At 39.3% G+C, this 26,273-nt stretch overlaps 1 protein-coding gene across 5 annotated transcripts in view; it reads left to right on the top strand.

The window, feature by feature from the left end:
- GAB1 (GRB2 associated binding protein 1) overlaps positions 1-26,273 on the top strand; it is a 1,599,067-nt gene that overhangs the window by 899,836 nt on the left and 672,958 nt on the right. For all 5 annotated transcript variants that reach the window (XM_044062261.1, XM_044062260.1, XM_044062262.1 and 2 more), the window contains exon 2: positions 20,256-20,550. In XM_044062261.1, the coding sequence (XP_043918196.1) occupies positions 20,256-20,550 (295 nt within the window). The remainder of the gene's footprint in view (positions 1-20,255; positions 20,551-26,273) is intronic.

The raw sequence follows: 26,273 nt of genomic DNA, 5'->3' as shown, positions 1-26,273 counted from the left end.
CTTTGAAAGATAGTCCAAAAGAAAGCCAAATGCTGGTTAGACCCCACAATCAAATGTGTACAGGTGAAAGAGCTTTCTCTAGGTTTGGCCCAACAAAAGGGTATCAACTCTCAGCAGAGATGAGAAAGCAAAGCACACTAAAGTCATTCAAAACCAAATTAAAAGAATAGTTGTTTACAGATTCCACATGCTCATAATTTCAGGCCAATGACTCATTTCACACCTAATGTACAAGATAATGATTGTAATATTTGAGTTATTATAATGATTGTAATTAAGCTTATAAATTTGTATAAATGTTCTTGCATTTGTGTTTGTGTAAATTCTGCATGCCTCTCATTTTCAACTGTTTATTCGGTCTGCCTTCTGGCTTGGGTCGTGGTTGAAAAGGGTCTGTTGACAAGTCCATTTAGCCAGTTACCAAACTGTTAAATAAATATCCTTATTCTTCCCTACCAACTCCGTAGCTAATACAATAGCAAGTAGGGGTGAGCTTTATTACTCTCATCTCCATGATAAGTCTTATTCAGTGATATCTGCCTTTTTTGGTTACTTTCTAGTATCTGTCTCACACAAGTAGTTTTATTGTGCAATAGAGCCGTATGACATTCTTATGCAGAGTTTACTGTAGCTGGAATGATACAATTAGTAGTTTCACCTCCAGTAACTTATTTATTATTTTTTTTAAGTTTGTTAACTGGAATAGTCTGACTGGGCTTGATGAGCCCCTTTTCAGGTGAGTTCAGTTGTGAAAAGTTTCAACACACACACAGATTGAGTAGCGTAGTAACAATACATTTAGGTGGCAAGCAGACATGTTTGTTAGAGGTACCTATGTAGAGTAGTGCAACTGTACTTGTATACAGTTTGTCAAAATTATATACAAACTTATAAAATGAAACATTGCTTTATCAGTTATACGGAAGATCGAGGAAATGGTTTAGTAGAAAAAGGAAAGAGAAGAGGTGATGCATTTCATGTGAAAGCAGACATTGATTATAGATGATGTAATGAAAGGAAAGAGGGGTGAAAGAAGATGGAAGAATAAAGATAGGAGTAGGAGATGAAATCATAGTAGTTTTATACAGTGGAAAACAGGCTAGCCTACAAAGGCATTTTGGACCATAATTAGAACACATCTTACCCTGAAAAGCAACATGGCTTATATTTTAACAGACTGACTTTTTAAGTTGCATTACTGCGTTTATAGTTATAGTATATGCAAACTTGTGTGGTCCTTATTGGATATGTAATTACAAATCATTGTTTAGTGAGGTTTCTGTTAATTGTTTTAAAGTGTTAAGTTTGAAGACCATTTTATAACATAAAATTCATTTGTTAGAAACTGTTTATATCTGACTGCTACAACACTTGGCCTTTATTTTCCAGCAACAACAAATTGGTAACGTGTACAATTAAGATGCTGTTTGTGTTGCACTTTGTTGTGGATTAATATTTACCAGTATGCAAAAGTGAATGCTCAATTTTGCATGCATCAGTGGCTGTTCTACAGTTTGGTTGCTAGGAATTGGTTTATTTTTTTTCAACAAAGAAAGAGTAATGTGAACTCGTGCAGCTTAGAGGCGTACAGAGAAGCTTTTGTGCTGCAGTTAGCTAGGATGCTGATGTATGTCCTCTTGTGTACCGACCCACTTTATTCTGCTGTTAGATTGGATTGTTTATTGTCTAATAATCCAGAGAACCTTTGTATTTACCTTATTCAAATTAGTAGTTTGCAAAATTATTGTTGTCTTTAGATTCAGTCATTACCAGCTTCACACAGAGTGACTCATTACGTTAATGAATGTAGGCTCTTGCTGAAGAAAACAGGAGGCAGTGCAGTAAACAGTACGCTGTGTTATGGAGGTCATACTTTTATTTATCTGATCTTTGAAGGAGCCCATACAGGAAATATAATCGCCAATCCTCTAAAAGCAACAAAAAGGCTAATGTTAGTATTTTACAGAAGCCGAGACAAACATCAGTTGTGTAATCTTCTCCCATATAAACTAGACCTGCTTATGAATCCCCTTATATAGCATGTATGACTTACTTGATCCCAGATATTGTAAAGATTTTAACTGCGGTAACACCTCATTCCTGCTGTTTCCAGTTGCCAGGCTGGGTTGAGGTCTTTCTTGTAGTAATTAGTTTTAAGCATTACTGTGGTACTGGACAGAAGGATTTGCCCTTCTGTCTGCTAACCATCACTGACTTAGGTTGTTGGTGAATATGCTAAAAAGGAGGTGCCCAAGTATGGATCCTTGGGGTACTCCAGTATATACAGGCAGAAGAGGAGAGAAATTGTTTTCCCATTTAGTAGCCTGTTGGCAGTTTGACAGGTAGTTGTGGAACCAAGTTAGGCATGATGAGTTGAGACTAGTTTGCAAGTTTGTTGAGTAGCAATTGATGAGATACGGTGTCAAAGGCTTTTGACATATCTAGAAAAATTGAAGAGACCAATTATCCTTCATTCTATGCCACTGAACACTCAGTTTCTCTAGATTTGCATGTTATCCACACTGCAGTTTTGTTTTATCTTGAGTGAAGGCTGAGCAGCAAGTTTCCAGGATTGTCAAAGCCCCCTACCACTATGCACATGGCATACGCAGAGTGGATATGGTGGTAAATCCTTGTTTCCTGTTCTCTCACACACGCACATACACACAAAGGTATGTACACAGTTTTTACCTGTCCTGCTCATGGTGCGCAAGATGCAGTGGATTAACGGACATCAGTGATATCACATGACCTCCCTCTTCCTCAGAGCCAAGACAGTCATCAGGCACTCACTGCCCCCCCCCCCCCCCCCAAGCTGGTTCCAATGACATTCTAATGTTCTATTTTTTCCTGGTGTGCAAAATCTGAGCACTGGCAGTATTGCCGTTTCTGAGATTAGCAATCCATTTCACTTTTATTACTCCTGTAGCAGTCTGCCTTTCACACCATCCCTGCCATAAAAATTTGCCTTGCATTTTCTAAAAGTTAATTCTCTTTCACAGATCTTGTAATACCTAGATCATGTAATAAATAATGTGCCTCATCTCAGCTGTTCAGTTCACTTGTGAAGATAGTTTTGCAGCAGTTCCAAGACAACATAGGACAAGTCCTGTGTACTGGCTGTTATCCAGTTACACCTTCTGTAATATGGTCTTTATCAGCAAAGTTTTTTAAACATTGGCAATTATTTTAACTAAAGGAAACAAAGCAACTGTGAGTGTACCTTTATCCATGTTTTCTTCATAGCAACATCTTTATCCGTTTTTGCTCTCAATCTGAACAGTACAAAATTCCCATAGATCTGTTGTAGAACTTTTGCATTTATTTTTTTTTATGTTGGTAACATTGCCAACATACTGTTGAATCTTTACTGTGTAGTACAGTCAAATGCGGTGCTGAAGACTTGAAATGTCCTTCCTCTTCTGTGGTGTCTGGCGGGTGACTAAACAGTGCTGTGACACTGAGGATGTATGACTAACCTCCCTGAGGTCTTGCGTCATATTGAACACTCTTACCACATGACATCAAGCTTCTTAATAGTTTGCTTTTAGTTGCTAAAACTGTACTCCCCATATATTACAGTCATATTGTTCTCGTTATTTATATATATATATGCATGCTTTATCATATATATTCTTTGAGGTAGCATGCTTTACGTTACACTGCTTAATTAACCTTAATTCTGTACTAAATGTATCATTTGCTTTTTACATCAAATAATACTTTTATACACATCCAGAAGACATTTTAATAAATGCAGCTTTTCATCTCTCTCTGCCATGATTAACTTATTGAATTGTCCATATATCTGGTTTCTTCAGTGGTCTTCCATGTCTGGAATATTTACTAGGTATGGTATCTATATATTATCTTTCTTTTCAGGTAGTTATTGCTGCTCTTTGGCTTTTCTTGGAGTTATGTTGTAGTAAGCCTCTCTGTTTACCTCTAGGCGATCACAGTCTCCATTTTCCTGTTACAGTACTGATTGTGAATATTCTAGTTGATCTTCAGTGTGTTTGTCGTATAGACATGTCTGAAATTTCTCCTATGCAGTTTCCACCTTCCTTATAGACAAAATAAGAGCTTGTTTTGGTTTATCACCTACTTTCAGTTCAGGCTGCAGACTGTTTCATAGCTTTTTTTTTTCTCTCCAATCATATGGTCATTTTCTACAGTTTCTGTTGTAACAGTTATTTTTCTTTCTCTCTCCTGGTTTTTTTTTTTTCTTAACATTGCAGGCGTCAGCAAGCATATTTGCTTTTCGTCCTTCTGACCATTAGTAAATGAGCTGACAAGAGATGTCCTTGCAGTAGAATAGTTCTGCATTCTAGAAGTACAAGTTCACATTCCTCATAGCTTCTGATAGTGCTCTTACTCATAGGGTTTTTCACAATTTGAATAGCTCTTTTCACTTGTCTGTGTTCATTGCAGTCATCTGGACTGGAGTGTTATTTTTGAATTTCCACTCATGCACAGATGTTTGAATTCTTGACTTTTGTATTGTGGATCATTGCCGAATATGACAGTAGGTATTCCCTGTTTTAAGAATCTAGAGTTCATTGCACTTATCACTGTTGCACTTCTGTTTGTCTCTCTATATCAGGGATTTTGGAATATTATTGTACACCTATAACACACAATTTCTTTAACCTGGAACAAATTATTGTCCGAGTCCATGGATGAAGATTATTTTAACTGACAAGATCAATATGGAGCATATCATTTAAAACCTCGTCTTCTAGACCTTAGTCATGGTGTACATTCTTCAGCTGTATGACTTGTATTGCTTTTTCTAGTCTAGTGAATAGTGGTCACTGCCTTGAAGCTATTGCTTTTTTTTTTTCACAATTTACTTTTGCCAAATGTGATATGTATATTACCAGGCATGTGTCTTCTCATTTGACTGGGAAACATTATTTTGTCATTTTTTTAACATTAAGCCATGGACACCATTTCTTATGAAAAACAAGACAGCTTCTTAAAAGTTTTTACTCAAGCCAAACATTCAGTGTGAAGTTTTTCATTGAATTAATTTCTCTGTCTGTGCTTTTTCATCATTGGAATTCCTTTACATTTTCTTCTGTCATCAGTAACTGTGTATTTCCCCAAAGAATCTCTACTTTTTAATAGCATTATAGTCTGTGGTAAATATGCACTACGCAATCTTGCTGTTATTGCAAGTATTTGGCTATTAGCAATTATTTGCCAAATCTGTAGTTCATGCTCATATCATACTTGTGATGTTTTAGTAGCGTCGTCCGCAGTCATGGCGGTGTCTTGTATGAAAGCTTTCTGAATTTACTTTTGAGTAACTGGTCTGTTTCTACTTCTCTATCATGGATCTATTCATTGACTCTCTCAAAACTGCACACTATTGATAACAGTTCATTTTCTGTCTGAGCATATCTCCTTTGTGCATCACTAAATGCTTTTTTAATGCATAAGCAGCTGGTATATTATCATATAAGATTACAGTTGTATTGTTCTGATCTGCTTCTACCTGGGAGAAAGCTCTTTTCTTGTTCACAGTCCTGTTTCCTGGCTTTAGCTTGTTCTGACAGCTTTCTTCATCAGAAGGCAGAGTTGGAGGACATGGAATCGGGAAGTAATAGGAGAGTTCCTCACCACACAGTAAACAAAAACACCAGTTTATTAAACTTAATTACAAGTAACTAAGGTAAAAACTACACATTTTAAATTAAAAAAGCACACTTTACATGTTGAGGCATAATTATAACAAAAAAGAAATGGTTAAAAAAACTTGGCACTTGATCTTTAAGTGTTGTAATCTGAAATCCTGTTTTCTTATTCAGTTGTCAACAGCCTGTGACACTGTCTCTCTACATGGTACTGAGAATATGTTACCCATGTTCATGCAGCTTTCTTTTGGGTCCTTTGAGCTCCAGGACACTTCAGCATTTTTTTTCTAGACAAAATACTGCACTTTGCATCTGTATATATTTTAAGTACTGCATTCTTTTCTATCCTCGGCATTTCTTGATAACAATCTGGCTTGTAAGTCTAATCTACATTTCTGTATCAGCTGTTCACGTCACTGTTGCCAAAATAACCTATTTTATATTTTATTTTTGTCATGTCAATTCATTTTTGAAGGATTTTTTTTAAATTTTATTAACGTGTACAATATTTACAAAGAAGGGGAATAAAACATTCACAAGTAATATTTTTCAGCAGTTATCGTAAACAAGAAAACATTCATAAATATCTAATTTTTTCATATTTTGTGAGCAACAGCTCTAACTTAACTATGCAACCAAAATTAACATTACTCTTCAACTTTGTGTATTTCTCTCTCTTGCGCAAAATAGTGGCTAACTCTAGACATTCCTCAAACAAGGGTGGAGACTTAGATTTCCATTGCCTTGTTATAACCTTTCTGGGAATTGCTAACAAACACCATAGTAATGTATATTGCTTATTACTACTTTCTTTGGGAACAGATTTATTCACAATGATGGTTTGCAGTACCTTTGCCATTCTTTTAGCTAGCTTGGACATCAAACACTTTATAGTCATAGTTTAAAATTGAAATCAGTCTGCATGAAACTGGGTTTGAAGGGTATTTTATTGTCACCACAGCTTTCCAAGATGCTGATCGTGTCCCTCCATTTTAAAATATTATTAAACAAAACCTACTCTCCTAACTTCCAGAATTCCACAGGAATACTGTCTGTTCATGGATACTTCATGTTGATTTATTATACATCACAGTTTTTATTTAATCTCTTCCTTTCTTAAGCCTCATCTTCCTGTAACTTTGGCATAGTTAAATCTTCCATCAATGTCTCCATTTGTGCCTTTTCTTACTTTGTCAATTACTCAGATGTATACAAATTGTCATAGAATTTCTGAATCATCTCTAATGTAGAACAGAGCATGTGTTGTAACTTTAAGAAGCATTTCCAAGTGTAAGCACTTGCATATAAATAACATGTGCAGGCAGCAGTGCCATTTTGAGAGAACAGCGAGTGTTAACATGTATGAGTGCAGTAGTTAGTTTATAAGTTTATTTAAATATAAGTTACTAAGCCTTAATCCTGATGTAGAAAGAATGGCTGAACCAAACCACAGCTGGAAAAAAGGCATAAAAATCAATCCATTCACGATAAACATTTATTGTTAGCGCTTTCACAGTTCAAAATGACTCATCTTATGTCTCACGCCCCCGAAGCAAACACTGCACCAACTTGGGACCTAAATTATGTGTTATAAAAACTAACACTTCCACCTTTTGAACCAACAACCTCACCTCCCCTTAAACCACTTAATTGGAAAACTTCCCTGCCTTTGGCACTCACCTCTGCCAGATGTGCATCTCTGGGGAACCGTTTGAAGCGGGCTACAAACCTTTCTACAACTAAGGCTTTACCTCCACAAGACTAGATTCCTAAACAGATGATAAGCTTTTGGCAGCATTTGCAAAAGGTAAGGAGGGAAAGACTTGTGGGGAATCAGGCAGTCTCAAAATGGGTAGCTAGTCGTGTCACCTTTCATTACACACATCATGGCAAACAAATACTTTGGGAATCGGGGCTCATTCAACCAGGGGCAAAGGCAACTGTCTCAGCATTCTTGAAGGGGATACCAACCCAGTCCATCCAGGAAGCAGCTACTTGGTCTTCTGTACACACTATTACCAAACACTGCTACCTTGGTGCTGTCATCAGAGCCTGGTATCCCTAGGCCACCCCAGTAACATAATTCTGAGAGCCTTCCAAAGACCAAGTACTGCAACATTGACTATGAAGTTCATGTTGTAAAGGCACAAAGCAAAGGAATATCTGTGTGGGTAACTTAGCATAATTGTAGATGTTTGGGTAGATTAGTATTGCAGTAACCTTTCCCTTTCACCTGTCCCTCTACTCTTCTGCCCATGGGGTTTGGGTAGGCATCCTACCCATCAATCCCCCACTTTCCCTGCTCCAGCAAAGTGATGGTTGTTATCAGATAGGTCGGTTGTGCTCTACCTCTAACAAGCAAGACCTTAAAGAGTGCACCCACCAGTAACACTATACTATAGACATCCGGACATTGGCCAGCACTGCTGACCACCAGTTAGAGGATGGTGAAAGCCTCTGCATGGCAGCAAGTCTAAGTATTGCAACATTGATCTACTCAAACACCTACAGTTGTATGCCCAACTGCACTTTTCCATTGCTTTGTGTAATATTAAGGTGTGTGAGTTGTAGTATCATAGCTTTCCATAAGACAGAGAGAGATTATAAAAGTATCAGGGCTTTTTATCATTTTACATGCGTTTTTTAGGGCACAACATTCTGATCCAGACTGTACTTTCAGGTACTTGACCCTACCTCCGTCCATGTTGACTGATTTCAATTGCTCACACTTTTTCTGTTCGTGTTTCTGTGTGTCTTACTTTATTAACTTTTTACATTTTTGATGCTTAAAGTGGGGCATTTTGTATTGAAATATGACATTTTCAAGTCAAACTACACTTTCAGCCAGTACAAAATATGTATTTCTACTTTACTACAAAACTTTATATATTAAGTTGTTTGAGATAAAATTAATAGTTTTCTGCACTTTGAGTCAGGGTTGAATTTCTTTTTTCTCCTAAAATGTCGATGCCTTTTTAATTGCAGTCTTCAAATTTCACACTGCAAGGCTGGATTACTAACGCTGTTTTAGATGCTTATTGAGATGCAGAGGCATTCCTTATCATATTGTAAATTCAAAGTACTGTTAGTGTTAACAGCTGTAGTGAGTTGTTGTACCTTTTGTTCTGTGGTTGATGCTGTTGCATCACAGATCTTGCTTTTGTGGTTTAATTCTTGACTAGGTGCTTTCTTTGAGGATGTTCAGTAAAAGAAAATGCAAAAGGCATCTCTGAGATTGCAGAGGCTACAAGAAAGGTGATCTGAAAGTGAAGTAAACACACCAGGTCAGGAATGGTATTATAGCAGATAAGTTGAATAGAGCATATTTAGAAGAGAAGCATAAAAAGTTATCAGAATATTGGAAATTCTTTGCATAATAATACAGTTACAAATGACAACATTTTTTTTAAATCAAAGATTTAATGACATTACCTTAGAAATGCAGTCTGGCAGTTGGCAGAGATAATTAAGGCAATGAGCTGTTACTGAGCTGCTTTCTGTGTCCACAGAACGGGGATTGTATCATTCCATCTCCATTTCCCCTGCTGTGCAACTCTGAGCAAGTCACTTAACCAGTTTGTACCCCAGGAAAGGGGCACTCCAGTGAGCATATGCATTCAAAAAATAGACACAACATGTAGTTACTCAAGCAAAGTTGCAGTCAAATGCTGGCTCAGCCAAAAATATAAGTAAGAGAATAAATATAATCATATTTTTTTCTTTCAGGGAAGAAACAGGTTGTGTATTTACTTAATGTTCAAAGGTGACAAAACAATAGTTGATTTGAAAGAGCTGTGTTGTGTTTTTTCACCTGAACATCTTTTCATAGGCTTATTCATCCATTCTCTATGGTCACTAATGTTTTTCTATACAAGCATTTCTCTTTTATGCATGTGTAAATGCTGTTGATCCATAGGCAGCTGACCGTTTGTCTTGTAGAATCACAGCTGTGCTATTCTGACTGGCATCCATTTGCATTTGCAATGCAACTGGTTTATTCATGTCATAGTATTTTAATATTGGTGTATCTGCAGTTAAGTTTAAGTAAACTAATTATTTATATTTGTTTACATTCGTTTACCAAGCTAATTCAACTGGGCAGTGCTTCTTTTCAGAAGAGGCGTGGGGGAAAGCTTCAGTTATTTAAGCTAGTTTACAGTGTAATACAGTTTTAATAAATGCAGACTTTAACAGAGGAATAATTAAAATTGATAGATGTCTCTGTAAACTAACAAGATGTTTAAACCATAGAACAGTGTAACAGCAAGTCAAAATATCAAAGTTAACCCCAAACAATTGCATAGCTTTTATTTTTTATAATTACATTTCCAACCTTTATCACACTTTTTTCAGCTCTATTCATTATTTCAGCTGTATTAGGTCCAAACTTTTGAAGGTACTGTATAATTCCTAAAAACCTCTGTAGTGTTCGATTCTCTGGTTTTGCCATTTGCTCAGTTGTTCTGACTTTATCTCGGTTAGGCTTTCTCTCTCTAATGTTAGAATATAATCCAGGTATTTCATTCTTATCACTTTATTTTACATTTGCATTATGTAATTTTAATGTCTACCGTCTTAATATGTTCAGTAAAGTATTAGCTCATTGCCAAGCTCTTCTTATGTCTGACCTTACATTAATAGATAATCACTTGTTAACTCTACCTTTCAAACCTAACCTACCCTGCATTTGCTCGGATTTGCACTCAGTTTGGCGGAGCTGATCCAAGTTTGGCGACATTAGCCAAAGATCTAGAATGAATCTAAACTAAATCCAAGGCATCCACTTTGTTTAAAAAAATGAGTATACTTTAAGCTTGCATTATACTTTTTGAACTGCATTTTGATTAATTGCTTCTGCTTTTTTGCTGTTTTTATGGCTGTGACTGTTTTTCTGCTCTTTGAATTTCTAGTACTTCTGTATTTCATAGCATAGGCTAGATTCAGACTTGCTGAATCTAGGCTGTTTGGTATTATTTGAGCACTAAAATCAGCCACCCTGCATTAAGAAGGCCCCCCCTGCACCCTTGTGGCAGAAATGTGTAGCCCAGGACTCATCTGAGTTGGGGATTGCTGGAAAAAGGCTCAAGTTTGGGGCTTTCCTATTGGTTAGTTTGTGTTAAAACTGTTTAACTTCACTTGTATTTAATCCCTGCATTTGCGTGTAGCTGTGTACTAAGCAGTGGGGTTTAGTGCTGCCGTATATAGATGCAAACACTTAGAAACACAATTTTTCCCCTTGATATTTGCTGGAGAACCTTTCTTAGATCCACTGCCTCTCTGTGAGCAATGCAGTTGTGCATTGCTACCCAGCGAACAACTCTGCTGTGCATTCTGAAGCATTGATGCTGTCTTCCACCCTTAGCCCTCCACAGAATAGCCATCTTTGTTAGTCTCACACTCCAACTAGCCCATCCCCACTTGTTACTACAGTGTATACCTACTATAATGGACGGACAGTTTCCCACCATTTCTCCAGCCAACCTGATTGACATAGGCATCCTGAGGCAATGTAGTAATTGCCTCATGTACACTGACAACCACTTGCTCCTAAAGCAAACAAATACAGTATGTGAGAGATGTAACTGCCATGAAATGAGAATCACTCCTCTCACATAACAAATAAGACATACAACAGGTTGTCAGCACACACAACTCCCCTCTCACAGAAGATAAGGTCAAGACATGCAAACCCACATATGCGGAGATACTCATTCAAAGCCTGCCCAAAGACCTCCCATGCACAAACAACATACACATTCTGGTACACAAACAGAAACCACCAGTACAAATAACACACATGTCAGTGTCTCAACAATTAACCCCTAAGGCAGTACACCTCAAAACCAAATGGTTTGGTCATAGGCATCTCAATAGAGAGACACACAGACATACCTCTCAAACATACCAAATTCCTCAATATTTACAGGTTTTGAGGGCAAAATAATGGGGTAGTTTACGAGTGGCCCCTTCAAATCCCAATTTTTATTTTTTTATTTTTATTTACAAGTTATGGCTGACCATTGTCACGCCACCGTATCCCGCAGGGGCGTGTGTGATGACATCAGCTTCATGAGGCAGTGGCTGCCTGCCTGTTGGACTCTGAGACTGGATGGGAGATTTAAAAAAATAAATAATAAACAAACTAATTCAGGCAGTTTACAGCAGGTGGTATGCAAGGGTGTGCGCTGTGCGCCGGAGATTGAGGTAACTTCTCTGAACCCGCAGATCTGTTATAGAGGCACACAACACTGGTGGTTGTGGATGCATACAACGAATGGTGATACAAATTTAATTCAAATTTAATTCTTTGACATTTGCAGTTTCTGGATTGTAAAATGTTACATGCCATTTTTTCTGTGATGATTTAAAAACATAAGATGGATGGATGCATACACAGACATGTATATGAAATATGTGTGTGTCTTCAAATGCGACAGCCTACATGTAGATTTGTTGCTGAAACTCTGAAATGCAGGTCTGGTTTGAGATTATTAAAATCCACCATAGAACGTGGTTTTCCTTGGTTTTACTCTTTTACTGTAATCTGGAAATGTTTTAGCTGACCGTAGTGTTTTCTGGATGCTGCTGTCTGAATTCCTGCAGTCACTCATTCTTGTATTTGTACAGTGTTGCACTTGCAGCACATAAATGCATCACCTATTATCTTCGTAAGAAATTTCCACCCCTTTTGTCTAAGTTTTGCAGAGAGTTCTATTGCTTTTTAAGTTTGACATAGGAGGGCTTCAGTTTGTTAAAAGATGATCCAGTGATATCATTGATGAAACATTTTGTTTTATCATAATAGAAATGTGACTAATTGGTAGCGTAACAGTAACTTTTGATTATTCACAAATATGTCATTTATATGCAGTATGCTTGAATCAAGATTTATTATTTACATATGATGGGTAATGAGTTTTCAATTTACTATGCTGATATATATTACATTATGGATATGGTTTACATGATTTACCCATACTGTGTTTACACTATGTCCTCTTTGCAGTGATTTGTTTTTGTTATACATGTCAATCTGCATAAAGCCTTAAATCTGTATAAAAGTTTTAAATACTGTTCTTAATAAACTTAGAATGTTGTTAGAATACCAGGATGCATTCTGCTTTCACCTGTGATGATGCCACAATGCAATCAAAAAAATGATTGATTTCAGATTCAGTATCTGTCTGCCTGGAAAGACTTAGGCAATGTCCAAACAACAAAACTTTCAACATAAAGAAATCCACTAAAGACAAACTCAAGGTCATGCCGATTAATGCTGGGAGCTTAAACAGTAAACTGCACTCCTTGGAAGTAATCCTCACCTTGGAAGATGCTGATGGTTGTGCAGTCACTGAGACTTGGTTCAAGGCCACTAATAGCACCCAGGCTGTACAAGGCTACAATGCCTTTCACACATTCAGATCCCAAAACAAGCATAAAAGAAGAAAAGGTGGAAGCGTATCCATCTTCATTAAATCCAAATACACCTCGAGACTAGTGAAACAAGACAACTTTTTTCAGCTACTCCAGGTCCAATTAACTGTTGGTAAAATACCCTTCCACATCATCGCTAGCTACAGGTTCCCCACCATGAACCAAGAGAAGCACACCGTCTACCTGGACATGCTGGAGTCACTCAGTATGCAGCCAAACACCTTGGTCATGGGAGATTTCAACTATCCTTCCATTGACTGGGTGACTTACATGAACATAAGCACTATTGTTACAAGGTTCCTGGACTTTAATTCAGATGTCCTGGAATAGTTAGTCCACACCACCACAAAGGGTTCAAATGTCCTGGACCTACTGCTCAGCAACATTGGGGGGATCATTGCACTACACTCCTGTGTGTTGCCCTCCCTGGTAAGATCAGACCGTAAGTCTGTCTCGTGTGAAGTAAAGATCAAACCTGACACTCCCACAGGAGTAAAAAACAAAAAATTTCTCCAAACTATTGCCTACTAATTGATGGTATAAAAAGTTTCAGCACCCCTGCCAACATAGCCAACAATGACTGTTAGCCAATTAATCAAATGCAGTGACTCAACTGTACCTAAGAGGAACAAAACCAGGTCTTCCTTAAAAAAAAAAAAAAAAAAAAAGAGGCTACCATGGTGGACTGTTAGTATAAATAAGTTGTACAACAAAAGAAAGAAACTGATCTCCTAAGAACAGGAGAGAACTTACTCAATAGTGGAAGAATACCATCCATGGCTTGAACAAGCAAATCAGATGTCTTGCTAAGTCCCCTAAGGCTAGCTACAAGTCAAATTAGCATCCTTAGTAAAAGACTGTCATAAGGCATTCTTTAGCTACGTCCAAAACTTAAAAGGGAATGCCCAGCTGTGTGCTGAACTTATAGTGGATGGTACCACTCACACTAAACCTAAGAAAATTGTCAGCCTGCTAGCCGACAAATTTGGCAATTACTTCACCCCATCCCCACCAGACATAACCCCAACACATTTCTGATGCCAGTCCTCTACCAAGTATCTCCAAAGAACAGGTCATGTAAGCACTCTCAAAGGCCAAAAACAGGGCTCTATGGGACCAGATAATATCCCAGGCTGCTTACTAAACAATCTAAAACAAGCCCTAGCGGAACCACTCGGCATTCTCTTTAACTATAGCCTGACAACTGGCTTTGTCTCAATAGAGTGGAGAAGAGTAACTTGCATAAAGGGGATCCATCAAATGACCGTGGGAACTATTGACCCATAAGTCTAATCAGCCTTATCTGCAAGGCTATAGAAAGAATCATCATGGACCTTATCAACAAGAACATAGGTGACCTTCAAACTCTTGACTCGACCCAGTTTGGTTTTATCAAGGGTAAATCTTACTTATTAACCCTAGCAGACATCTTTGAGAATGTCAACAAAGCCCTGGATGAGGACAAAACAGTATATGCCACATATCTTCATTTAGCCAAGTCTTTTGACACAATCCCCCATTCAGATGCCATGGAGAAACTCTCTCATCTGGGGATTAACCCATACATTACTAGATGGGTATCCAACTGGCTCACCAACAGAATGCATAGTGTCAAAGTTGGGAAGTCCACCTCCACCACTAGACCAGTTACCAGTGGGGTACCACAAGGATCTGTGCTGGGCCATCTACTGTTTGGAATCTATTTCTCTGAGGTTGAGACAAAGGCAGAGAAAGCCTGTGGCTTACCAGGTTTTCAGATGACTGTAAACTGGGCACAGTCATTTTATTTTTATTCATGTATTTATTTATTTGACATTTGTTAACCGGGATAGTCCGACTGGGTTGCATAACCCATTTTTAGCAGAGGCCCGGGGAGAAAAGCTCCACATTAAGACATTTAGGTACATATAAACAGATTAATTACGCTTTTTACAACAAAAATGTTTAAGACTTTACATAATAAATTGCAGGCAGGTTAAAGTTGAGAGCATAGGTGCACAGTTGCTTAATGTTTTGCTTAACTTCTAAAACATTACTATGTATTAACAGTTGAGTAATTGAGAAGAAAATGGTCAGAATACTTAGCATGTTAATCGCGAGAATAGGCTTGTAGTAACAGAGTCCCTAAATGATGTTAACATATTACAAAAAGGGTTAATACAGATAAATGATTGGTTTCAAACTCATGGGCTAAAACTTAAGACAAAACATGCCTCATTATGTCCTTTGGCAAAGTAGTAGCCCCTGCAAATTATGATATATATAGCACCCCTCTAAGCTCAAACCCAGTGGTGCGACACTTGGGAACACAGGTTGATAGCAATCTAAATTTCGATCGCCATGTGTCCGTAGTGATAAGAAATACATTCTACAGTGTGCTTCTCATAAGTAAGGGCATTACATCCAACACTTGGGAGGTTATAGCTCCGCTGTATTCAACCCTTATCTTACCACTAATTGAGTACAGTGCTTTCTTCTGTATGTACCTCACCAGACACGTGCAGCAACTGGAGAGACCTCAGAGGTTTCGAACCAAGAGAATCCAGAGCCTCCAAAGCATGACCAACAAAGAAAGACTGAAAGCCCTGTCACTGTACTCTGTCATACAAGCTGCTGAGAGGCGACCTGTACCTGGCCTACTGAGCAGTCTTAAGATCCTGCCCTAATGGAAATGCTGCACATATGCAAATCAAATGGGACAAGAATAACTTACTCCAGGGATCTTAATCTAGCCTGTGACATTAACAGAAGGTGCTGAAGAGACAGATATATTTCCCAGCGATTGATGCTCCTCTGGAGTAAGCTCCCACTCCTTGTGAAGCAGAGCTCCTCAATGACACTATTCAGGTGCAATGTTGACAACTGGATGGGTGACTGTAAATTCACCCTGGGGGTGGCACCTATGTCCCTCATGAACAGGGGCAGTCGGTGCTGGTCTCCAAATCACTGTGCTAAAAATGGCCATCTAACTATGGTCAGTAAGGGTGCTCGGGTTTTTTCACGGCTAAGCTTGTAAAGGCTCTAGGGCCATTAGCCTAGTAACCTCCTATTAACCTGTGCAGCCACTCTTTGCAATACCTCTGATGCTGACAAAATGATAAATGCAAGTCTAAGGAATCAGTACCTTATGTATGGCATATTTAATGTACACAAATAACGGCTTTCTTCATCTTAGCTTTATTTGTCAGAAACCATAAGTTGCATCTATTACTGAAAAGAACTTTGCATTTGACAATATTGAGCCGCCTTCAACAACAACAAATAATGAATAATGCCAGTTTCTAATCACTTTATTCAGATCTTGCAGGTAAGTAGAAATGCATTTTTTTTTGCTTTTACAACAATAGCTACTGTCTATTTTCTGTAGGTTTTATTTGATTTAATGACATCTAAGCTTCCCATTTTCTTTAATTCCTGTTCAGTTTTCCGACTGACACCTATCAATATGTTTTTGGTCCCACTCCCAACAGCTGGCCATCAGCTGCTACCATCTTCTTTCCTCATTTACCTTTGCCTTCCCTGGGCTCAATCCAGACCATGTCTGGGGCAGTGTGGAAAAATAGGATGCTGATGCAGCATCGTACTACTGCCAAGGAATGTACCCTAACCCCTTTTCTACCCAGGTACAGCCTTGCAAGCTCTGGAGTTGTCTGTGGAATATTAATGTGAGTTTTCATGCATGCTCAACCAGCTGACCAAGTGGCAAGCTGGCATTGGTTTCTCACTGTTATCATCCTCCCTGTCCTGTCCCTCCAGCAGCTGTGCCAGTAGTGAAACTCAGGTTGTCCGGGGCACAGTAAGGGCTCTATCCCTCAACACCATGGGGTTAAAACCAATACTAACAATACCTTCCTTTGAGTACATATTAGTGGTATTGCATCAGAATTTATTTGTATATGATGATGTTCTGGCAAACTTCTTACTCTTGTAAATAAGACTGCAGTAGTGAAGGATATAATTGCTGTGTTTCAGCGTAGTAGTCCAGATCTCTGAGACATGAGCTCCTTGTTTTCATACTCTAAATTTGTTTTACTATTCTTAGCATCTCACAAGCCTAACAGCACAAAATGTTATAAGAAATAACTTGATTGCAATGATTTGACACAGGTTGCTACGTTTTGTTTTGTTATTAATTCACAAGTAGCTTTTGATGTAGTGGCTTTGCTTAGTGTGTTAAATATGTTTCAAACATGCACACGGCTCTCATTCTATGCCTTGTATCACCAGTGCGTTAAAAATGTCTTCAGGCATAATAAATTGCTTTTCACCTGTGTCTTGAGAAAAGTAAATATTTTATTTGCTATGTTTTGGCTTTTCTGAAACATTTTCACACTTGGCTCACTCTTTTCACATTAGTAACACCAACAAGGAGTTCATTTTCAGGCTTCTGTTCGAGAACATGCAGATGTTCATAGTGTTTCACTGTTGCAGTCATCTCATGTCAGGATGGCTGAGTGGTCTATGGCGCCAGACGCAAGGATTTAACTCCTTGCAATGTTCTACTGCTGTAATGGCTTAGTGGTTAACTACTGTGACTATACTGCATGGGGTCCTGTGTTCAAGACCTGCAAGGGCTGTTTATTTAAGACAGAGACAGGCCGCCTAGGTCCAAAGCTGCCGATGACGCTTCTCCTAAGCCAGTCGCCAGTTCGCCGGTACTCAGTGAGGTGCTTTCGCAGCCCCTAATACCCGCTACTTCAGATTTGCAGGTCTCTACTGAGACCAATTCAGAGTCCGGTGTGCCGCGAGATGCTTCAACTGTGGAACCTGCGGTCGGATATCTCTACCTTGGATGAGTCCAGAGCCGCTGTGCAGGCACCGGCGTCTGAGTGTGTATTCAGGCCTACGGACTTGCGTATTATACCGACGCCATCTTCTTCTTTAAGGCCTAAAACCCGAACCATGCCTAGACTGCATGGTCAGGCTTCTATGCCTAAACAACAAATGATAAGAATGGCTGAAAACCTTATTACTTTAATTAGGGGAAGCCAGCCTTCTCCCTCTAAGAGACCCAGGACTGAGTTTGCTTATGATACTTCTGACCAGGATTCTGAGTTTTCTGTTTCCTCTGATGACCACGATTTACCATTATCTACCTATGAGGACTCTATTCCCTTTGCTTCCCCTCCAGAGGATTTCTCTTTTGGTGAAACCTTGCATAGTGAATACACTCTAACATCTACATTTATGGTAAGTGTACACAACTGTACTTTTTTATAACACTTTTAATTTGTTTTACACATCTTTGAATATGTTTCCTTGTACTACAGATTCTCTAAATTAATTAAGTGCAAGACATTGTTTTCAAGTGCAAGACATTGTTTTCTGTCATGTCAGACACATCTTGTACATAAGGCTCGACACTTTAAATCAAGCTGTATTTTCATTGCTCCTCATGATTGTCTTCTCTCTGTTACTGTTGCAGTGTAGTATCACTTTATTTCTAATTTTCATTTTTGATTTGGTTTTGTTATACATATCAATATCCACAGTTAAGTTTTTTTAACTGTGCACTTTGAGCTGCTTTTTTTTTCTTCCCCTTATGACTCTCAAGATATCAAGCCTCCACTTGTTCTGCTGAGCCATTTTTTTCCCCAAGAGGTAAAAACCATACAGAGCCATTCAGTCCCCTCAGTCTGGGAACCGAGTAGTGAAGAGTGGTGCCATCTTTTGTGAGGTTGGGGCTTTTTTGCTTTTTAACACTGCGTGTCCTGTAAGTCACCCCAAGGTTCTGCCTGCAGTGTGTCATCGAGTGCATGTTGCTTGCTTTTGCATATGATGCAACTCCTCAAGACTGCCTTGTCCCCCTCCAAGTCAATGCTCCTGTGTGGTCTCCAGTGTCCACCAGGGATTCTGCCACAAGACTGAGTGCTCCAAATGTGCCATATACACTCCTCCAAAGAGGGCAGTCCAGCCAAGCCACATCACACTTTCCTTCCCCTGCCAGCTGCAACAGGTGCTTGAGCCAGTACTCAATTTCAGGTTGCCTGAGTCTTAGTACCTGCCATTGGAGCTTATTTTACATATATAAACCCAACTTTTTATATGGTCAGTTCTGCTTCTCTTAATGGCCTGTTCCCTGTTTAATAATGTATTATACTGCAGTCTTTTCTCTTTTGTAAGTGAATAGTATGAGTCACCAAATTCAGTCTTTGTTTTCATTTTGTTGTCTGATTAATATAAGCATCTGTAGTCTATGTAGAACCGTTTGCCTTTGTAAAATGTGTGTGTGTCTTTCGGCTTTTCCCGGTTAGGGGTCACCACAGAGGAACTCCGGTCCGCTAATGATTGGTAGTGGATTTTTACATACCGGGTTACCAGCCCTGACGCACAACCTTCAACAAAGGCACGCCCCATTCACATATGCCTCCACACAGAAGACGCTCTAGCTGAGAATCGAACAGGACAATGTCTTGCTATGAGGCGACATTTGCCTTTGTAAAGTACACATCAGATAAAAGATAGATTCTTTTTAGGTTCTCACTAATGATTGAATTTCCTCTATAAATGCAACTATTTTGTATTTGTCTTCTGTGAATAGTTCACATCTGCAGATATGTGGTGACAGAGTATAGAAATGCAACTTATGCTGCAGAAACAATTTAGATACTATAGATGAGTTTCTAGCCTCAATGAGGTGTTTATTCAGACTGTTTTCACAAGAAGTGTGTACCTAACATACATGTCCCTGTAACTTCGGTGTTGTTTTTTTAAAGGTACAAATCTCATATACTACAGAGAACATAGATATGTGGCATATTACATTCTCCTGCCTATTTATTAAAAACATATCCAGTCAGAAAGTACTTGGGGTTAAATTGTATTTCCTAGCTATCTTGACAGTGACATAATGTATGGTGCTTTTCCTATTGTTACTGTCAAAATTATATGCATCATTATCGTTTTATTATTTTCCAGTTTACCCAAGGCCCAGTTTTCTATACAATGTGTGTGTGTGATCAGTAATTTGCATTTGTAAATATATTAGCTTACTTCAGGCATGATAATGTACTATTCATCTGTGTCTTGGTAACATTTCAGATTTATCATTTAAGTCCTTGCTCAGAATAGAGGAGTTTAATATTTTCTTTTGCTCAGAATAGAGTTTAATATTTTCTTTCAGATTGTACAGTACAATGCAAAACCATGTTTTGTGACTGCTTCTCTGTATTTCAATTATAGGCATGGAAGAGGAGATGGTTTATTCTCCGAAGTGGACGTCTAACAGGAGATCCAGATGTACTGGAATATTACAAAAATGACCATACTAAGAAGCCTATCCGCATCATTGACTTAAATCTGTGTGAACAGGTAGATGCTGGATTGGTATTTGAAAAGAAGGAATTTGAGAACAGTTTCATTTTCGATATCAAGACCATTGACAGAGTCTTCTACCTTGTGGCAGACACTGAAGAAGAGATGAATAAGTGGGTTCGACACATTTGTGAAATCTGTGGGTTTAATCCTACTGATGATGGTAAGTTTTTAGTTTATGTAGTGCGATGTTACCATAATAATGAGACTGTTTGTTCACCTGTAAGCCAGAAAACACTAACTGGATATAATCCAAAAATGTAATCCAGAGAACAGAAAATAGAATTCTGTGGCAGAAGTTGGAGTTTTTTTTACCATTTTTTCTGAAAAGTAGTGATGAACTCCATTTTGTTATATGGCCTTTTCCACATCCGTTAAACAGCAAAGCTTTACTTGTGTTGTACAGCATTGCCCCCGTTATGAATCTGAAGTGAGAGGAGAACGAGACAAAAAAGTACATTGGTGGAGTTCACAGTAACTAGCAGAATGTCTTAAGTGCCACACTGTTATTATTGAAAATACCTCTTTTTGTATAACATAGACAGTGACTACTAATCTTAACACACAGAAAAGAGTGGATTGTTACAGCAGAGAAGAACCCTTTGGTGTGTAGCTAGTCAGCCTATTTCCTCCCATACTAAATTGGCTGCAGAACATAGCAGGGTAGCATCTTATGTTTTACCCATGTCATCACGAGAATTAGCTTGTATTTCTCTTCATTGTTGGAATTCCTCACTGGTATAAACATTTCCTCCCTTTGAAACAATGATTTCTCATATGTGCCCTTAGCCCTTGATCATGGTCCTAATCATAGAATGGGATAGCAGATAAGAGCAATTTGGGCTCGCCTAGTACTCCCTTTTTGTGTCCCTGTATATGTTTAAATAAAAAGTGTAATCAGCTGCCTATGTGGACTGTAAGGAAACAGGAAAAGGGAATGCTATCACATTCTGTATGTATAGGGCACCAGTTTTACCTGCAATTATTTTGACATGTCACATGACATATACACTGGAATAAGATGAGCCTTTTTCATAGTTTTCTTGAAGTTGCAATTTGTTCTCTGCATTCACCTGTAACCACATCAGTGTGGAAATTGCGCACAATTCAGTGCATTAAACATAACCTTTCACCAGAGGTTACAACAGAAAAGTTGCAAGGTGTCTGTATAGTCCTAAAATCTTTGAAAGGTGGAAATGTAACTGTCATCCTTTTACAGTGTGAATTTTGTCACTAATAATTTGCTTAGAATTCAGACACTGGAAGAGGGGTTCTTTAAATTCCAACTATTTAAAACTTTGTATCCGATGTTGTCTATTTTCGTCCGGTTCATCATTTGGTTGTTAGATCTGACCTTGGGGCTTTATACCACAGTATTGCATCCAAGAGCTGTGACTCCTCCCCACCCACAGTTCCCTCCTTCTAACTGATTTACCTTAGATAGATAGAGTTTACTGATCATGCTAATTATATGTACCAAATATTGTGGAATGGAAAAGGGATCCAAAAAATGTTTCACATTTAAGGAAGATGATGGGGACAAACAGACAGGGTCTTAGGTGAAGTCTGTCCAAGCATGGCAGTTTAGAAGGGGGAAGGAGGGAGGGATGTTGAATAGGATGAAAATGAAACAACACATGTCTATTATTATGGTAAGTACATAACTTTCATATCTGATGATGTCTATTTTCTTCAAATTCAACATCTGGGACAGATCCCAAAGCTGGCTAAAAGAGGCGTGGGTGGACTTTTGATACCTGTTGTCTTAGTTTTGTTTTGGAAAAAGAGACTAATAGCTGGTCTGATTTCCCTGATGTCTTTGGTACGATGTAAGTAAAATCTGAGTTGTCTGTGGACATAATGTATGAAGTTCACATTTGGTAGAAAAATTTGGGAAAAAATACAGGTAAGTCACTGTGTTGATATAAATTTGCTTCAGATGCTACCTTGCAAAAAAAGAAGGATTTGTTTAGTGAAACTCTCTCCTAATGAAATATGGTAAATGGTGGCTTTGCTTAAGAGCACCTGCAGCTCCAAAACTCATCTAGCAGAAGTGATGGCAATCAGAAAAATGGTCTTCCAAGAAAGGAACTTTAAATTGGCTAAGACCACAGGCTTGAAAGCTTTTTGAATCACTGATTGAAGCAGCAGTGTGATATCCGCTGCTGGGACTAGGTCTCTAACAGGAGGTCTCGATAAGAAAGTTCCTTTGAGGAAAGCTTTAGCTATTCTAAGTGAAGCACTAGTTGGATCATTACGTTCTATGTGAAAATTTGAAACGGCAGCCATCTGAACTTTTGTTGTAGGTAACTGGAACCCCGAAAGAAATTCCAGTGTTGATGGAAGAGGGGCTGAGAAAGGATTCAAACCCTTTTGAGGACATCCAAATAGAAAATGTTTTCCATTTGCTCTTGAGTCTTTTTTTTGTCAAGTCCATTTAAGAAGAAGATATTGTATAGACTACTGGAGAGGCATCTCTGGCTATCATTAAAAATTTAGAAGCCATGCAGTTAACGTTAAGGTCTTTTGGACTGGTAGAGGCATCTTAGACGCATGACTCAGTAGATGCCAGATGGTATCCAACAACAATGGTGGGCGCAGTTAGTGAGGCCAAAGAAAGGGGAACCATAGTTCCCAAGGCCAGAACGGGACAATGAAGATCATCTTGGTTTTGCACCTTGTGGCTTTCTGAATGAATTTTGTTAGGAGAGCTATTGGTGGATAGGCATGTAGGAGACGTGGGTTCTAAGTGTGGACTAGAGTATCTCTCAGTGGCTGTCATTTTGTTGGGATGAGGGCAAAGTAACTGCTGCTTTTGTTGTTGAGATAGGAGGCAAAGAGGTTGCAGCAAGGTTGGCCCCAGTGACTGAAGATTTGTGTTGCCATTGTTTGTTTGAGAGACCACTACTGTGGTAGTAGGAAACTCCTACTCAACCTGTCCACTGGTATATTTGACATCCCAGGAGTCTACATTGCTACCAGAATGTGATAGGAAGACATCACCCATTGCCAGACTCATATGGCCTTCTGGCAAAGAGAATATGAATGTGTTCTACCTTGTTTGTTGATGTACCATACTGACACAGATTTGTCGTTATGTTAAGTACATAACTTTAGTTTCGCCATCTACACCTTCCATATGGAGGGATGACCTTGGTGGCAGTGATGGGGGCTGTTGCTTTTGTCCTTCTGTCTCATGATGGATTGATGATCATTTGAGTTGCACCAGCAAAGGGGAGACAAGTGGTTAGCAGATAGAGGGGTTGGAGGGTGGGAGTATGTATTTATGTATTGCAGCACTGATCTACTTGAACATGTAAAATTATGGTAAGTGGGGCACAGTACTATGTTCTTTGTAGTCAGTGTTGCATTAATGATTCTTAGGAAGACTCCCAAAGCTTAAAATTGGGTGGCGGATCATCTGTAATACCCTAGGAAATAAGATTTTGCAGGATGGCAGTAGCAAAATCTGCTCTGTTCCTGGAGACATTGCCTAGGTTATACTGCTTTGTAAAGGTATGCACTTTTTTCCATGTGGCTGTCTCTAGTATGCTTTGAGTAGGGACTTCTTTGAGGAAAGCAGTGGTAGTTCTATGCCTGGTGGAGTGGGCTTTAATATACCCAGGTAAATCTTTTCCATGGTGTGAGTAACATAACTTAATGCTGTTAGCTGTCCATTTTGAAATGGGTTGTTTGGAGACGGGCTTACCTGTTTACCCTCTGTAAAAGCCACCAGTAATTGGTCTGCTCTATTAGGGCTTTTTTCCTGCCTAGATAGTACCTGATCTGCCCTTTACATCCAGGGAGTTGGAGGACTTTCACTGCCCTGTTCTTGTGGATTTGGGAAGAAGGCTGATAAGTGAATAGCCTGGTTTAAAGTACGATGTTCTTCATGTTTCACTGTTGCAGTCATCACATTTGGGTTACCCCTTCCAGGGTAGCCCTTGGCCAGCCCGAATACCTGATACTTAGTATTTCTGCGTCAGTTGCTGTCGCTTAAAGACCGATGTCAGGTCGTCAGTGGTATAAAGTAAGCCAGCCGATGCCATTACATCAGTCTTTCTTGCTGTGGAGCCCGAAGCAGTTGCAGTTCGCACAAGTGCCAGTCGGCCGCTACCTGAGTTTTTATCTACCGAATTGAAGTTGAAGTCTTCTAAAGCTAAGTACCCCATTGGGGATTCTTTTTTTCTTGCACTAACCAATGTCCGAAAAAGTTAATAATTGTCTTGCCTGTGGAAAGCAAATACCACACCGAGACTTTCACTCTTACTGTGTCACTTGTTTAGGCCCAGACCACAATGTCCCACGTTGTCACTTCTGTGCTTTGTTCAATGCTAGAACTGTCAGTCATCAGGCCCTTATTGTAGCCAGATATTTTCGTTTACAGTCCTCGAATTCCAATATGGCTTCGGTAAGCCCTCCAACAGCAGATCTTCCAAAAAAAACGTAAAGATAAAGACAGAGACAGACCGCACAGGTCCAAACCTACCGACAATGCTTCCATTAAGCTAGATGTCAGTTCTCCAGGATTCAGTGAGGTGCTTTCGCAGCCCCTGATGCCCGCTTCAGTTAATTCGAAGCCCACTACCGAGACCCTTTTGGAGTCCGGTATGCCCGCAAAACTCGTCTTCGACTAAGGATTCTGCGGTCTTCTCTACCTTGGATGGGTCTGGAGCCGTTGAGCAGCCACCGGCTTCCAAGGAAGTCCTTCGCAGTAACGAATCTCGATACAAACCAACATCTTCTTTCGTGGCTACCATTCTTTCAAAAATGACCGAGTTTCTTAGGCCCAGGTTTTGAACCACACCCAAGAAACCGACGACCCACACTTAGGCGCTTGCTACCTTGCCTCAGTCTCAAATGCTTAAAATGGTGAAAGACCTCATCATGCTGATCAGGGGCCAAGCTACCCTCTCCAAAAGGAAAAGCGAACTGTCCCCCGTAGTTTTGTCTGAACAAGACTCAGATGAATCTGACTATGAAGACATGCAACCCCTCTCCACTTATGAGGATTCCATTCCTTCAGCCTCTCCCCCAGAGGGATTGTTCCTTTGGGAAACCCTGCACACTGTAAGGGAGCATTTCCATTGGTTGAGTCAGGACTACCTTCAGTCTAAAAAGAGACTCGGGGAATTCCTAGATCTTCCACAACACAGACCCTTGGCCATCCCCCCCCAGTACTGGATGTTGTGGAGGATGTTTTCCTGGAATCCAGTTTGACTCCTGATGCCATACCACCTGCTCCCAGAAAACCAGACAGGTACTATAGAGTCCCTGACTTGCACAAATATCTTTTTTAAAAATCTAACAACTGACCATGAGGTCATTTCTCAAGGGCCAAAAGGGATTAAAGCAACCTCTGCTAAGAATCCCACCCCCTCAGACTCTTGCTATCAGGACACTAAATTGTCAATTCCATATGCTGAAATTTCAGCAACATACCTTGGAACTCCTTAAACAAAACAGGTCTTCCTTTCCTGCTTGGGCAGAATCTAAAGATTTACAAGAGTTTATGCATTCTGCAAATTATGTTACTAAACAAACCTTGCAGTGTGGTTTTGACGCCCTAGAAGCTTCTTGCAGGGCAGCAGTCACTGGATCTGTCATTAGAAGACATGCATGGCTTAAGGAACAACCCCTGCCAGACCATGTCAAATCTAAATTGTTGGATGCCCCCTTGCACAAAGATAGCTTATTTGGCACTAAGGCAGAAGAGGTCTTAAAAAGGTGGAAGAAAAAGCAAAATCTATGCAAATAGTTAAGAGTTTCTTGCAGGTCCAGCTCCCTAGGTTCAGCAGGCATTGTCCCTCCAAACACTGGTCCTTTCCTGCTCTGAGTAAACCGGCCCAGCCTAGGAAAACAGACCCCCCCCCCCCAGGCAGCAGC

This window comes from Protopterus annectens, chromosome 2.part1 (assembly GCF_019279795.1).
Source record: "Protopterus annectens isolate FY-2018-M chromosome 2.part1, PAN1.0, whole genome shotgun sequence".
NCBI lineage: Eukaryota > Metazoa > Chordata > Ceratodontiformes > Protopteridae > Protopterus > Protopterus annectens.
This window is presented reverse-complemented; position numbering and strand designations above follow the sequence as displayed.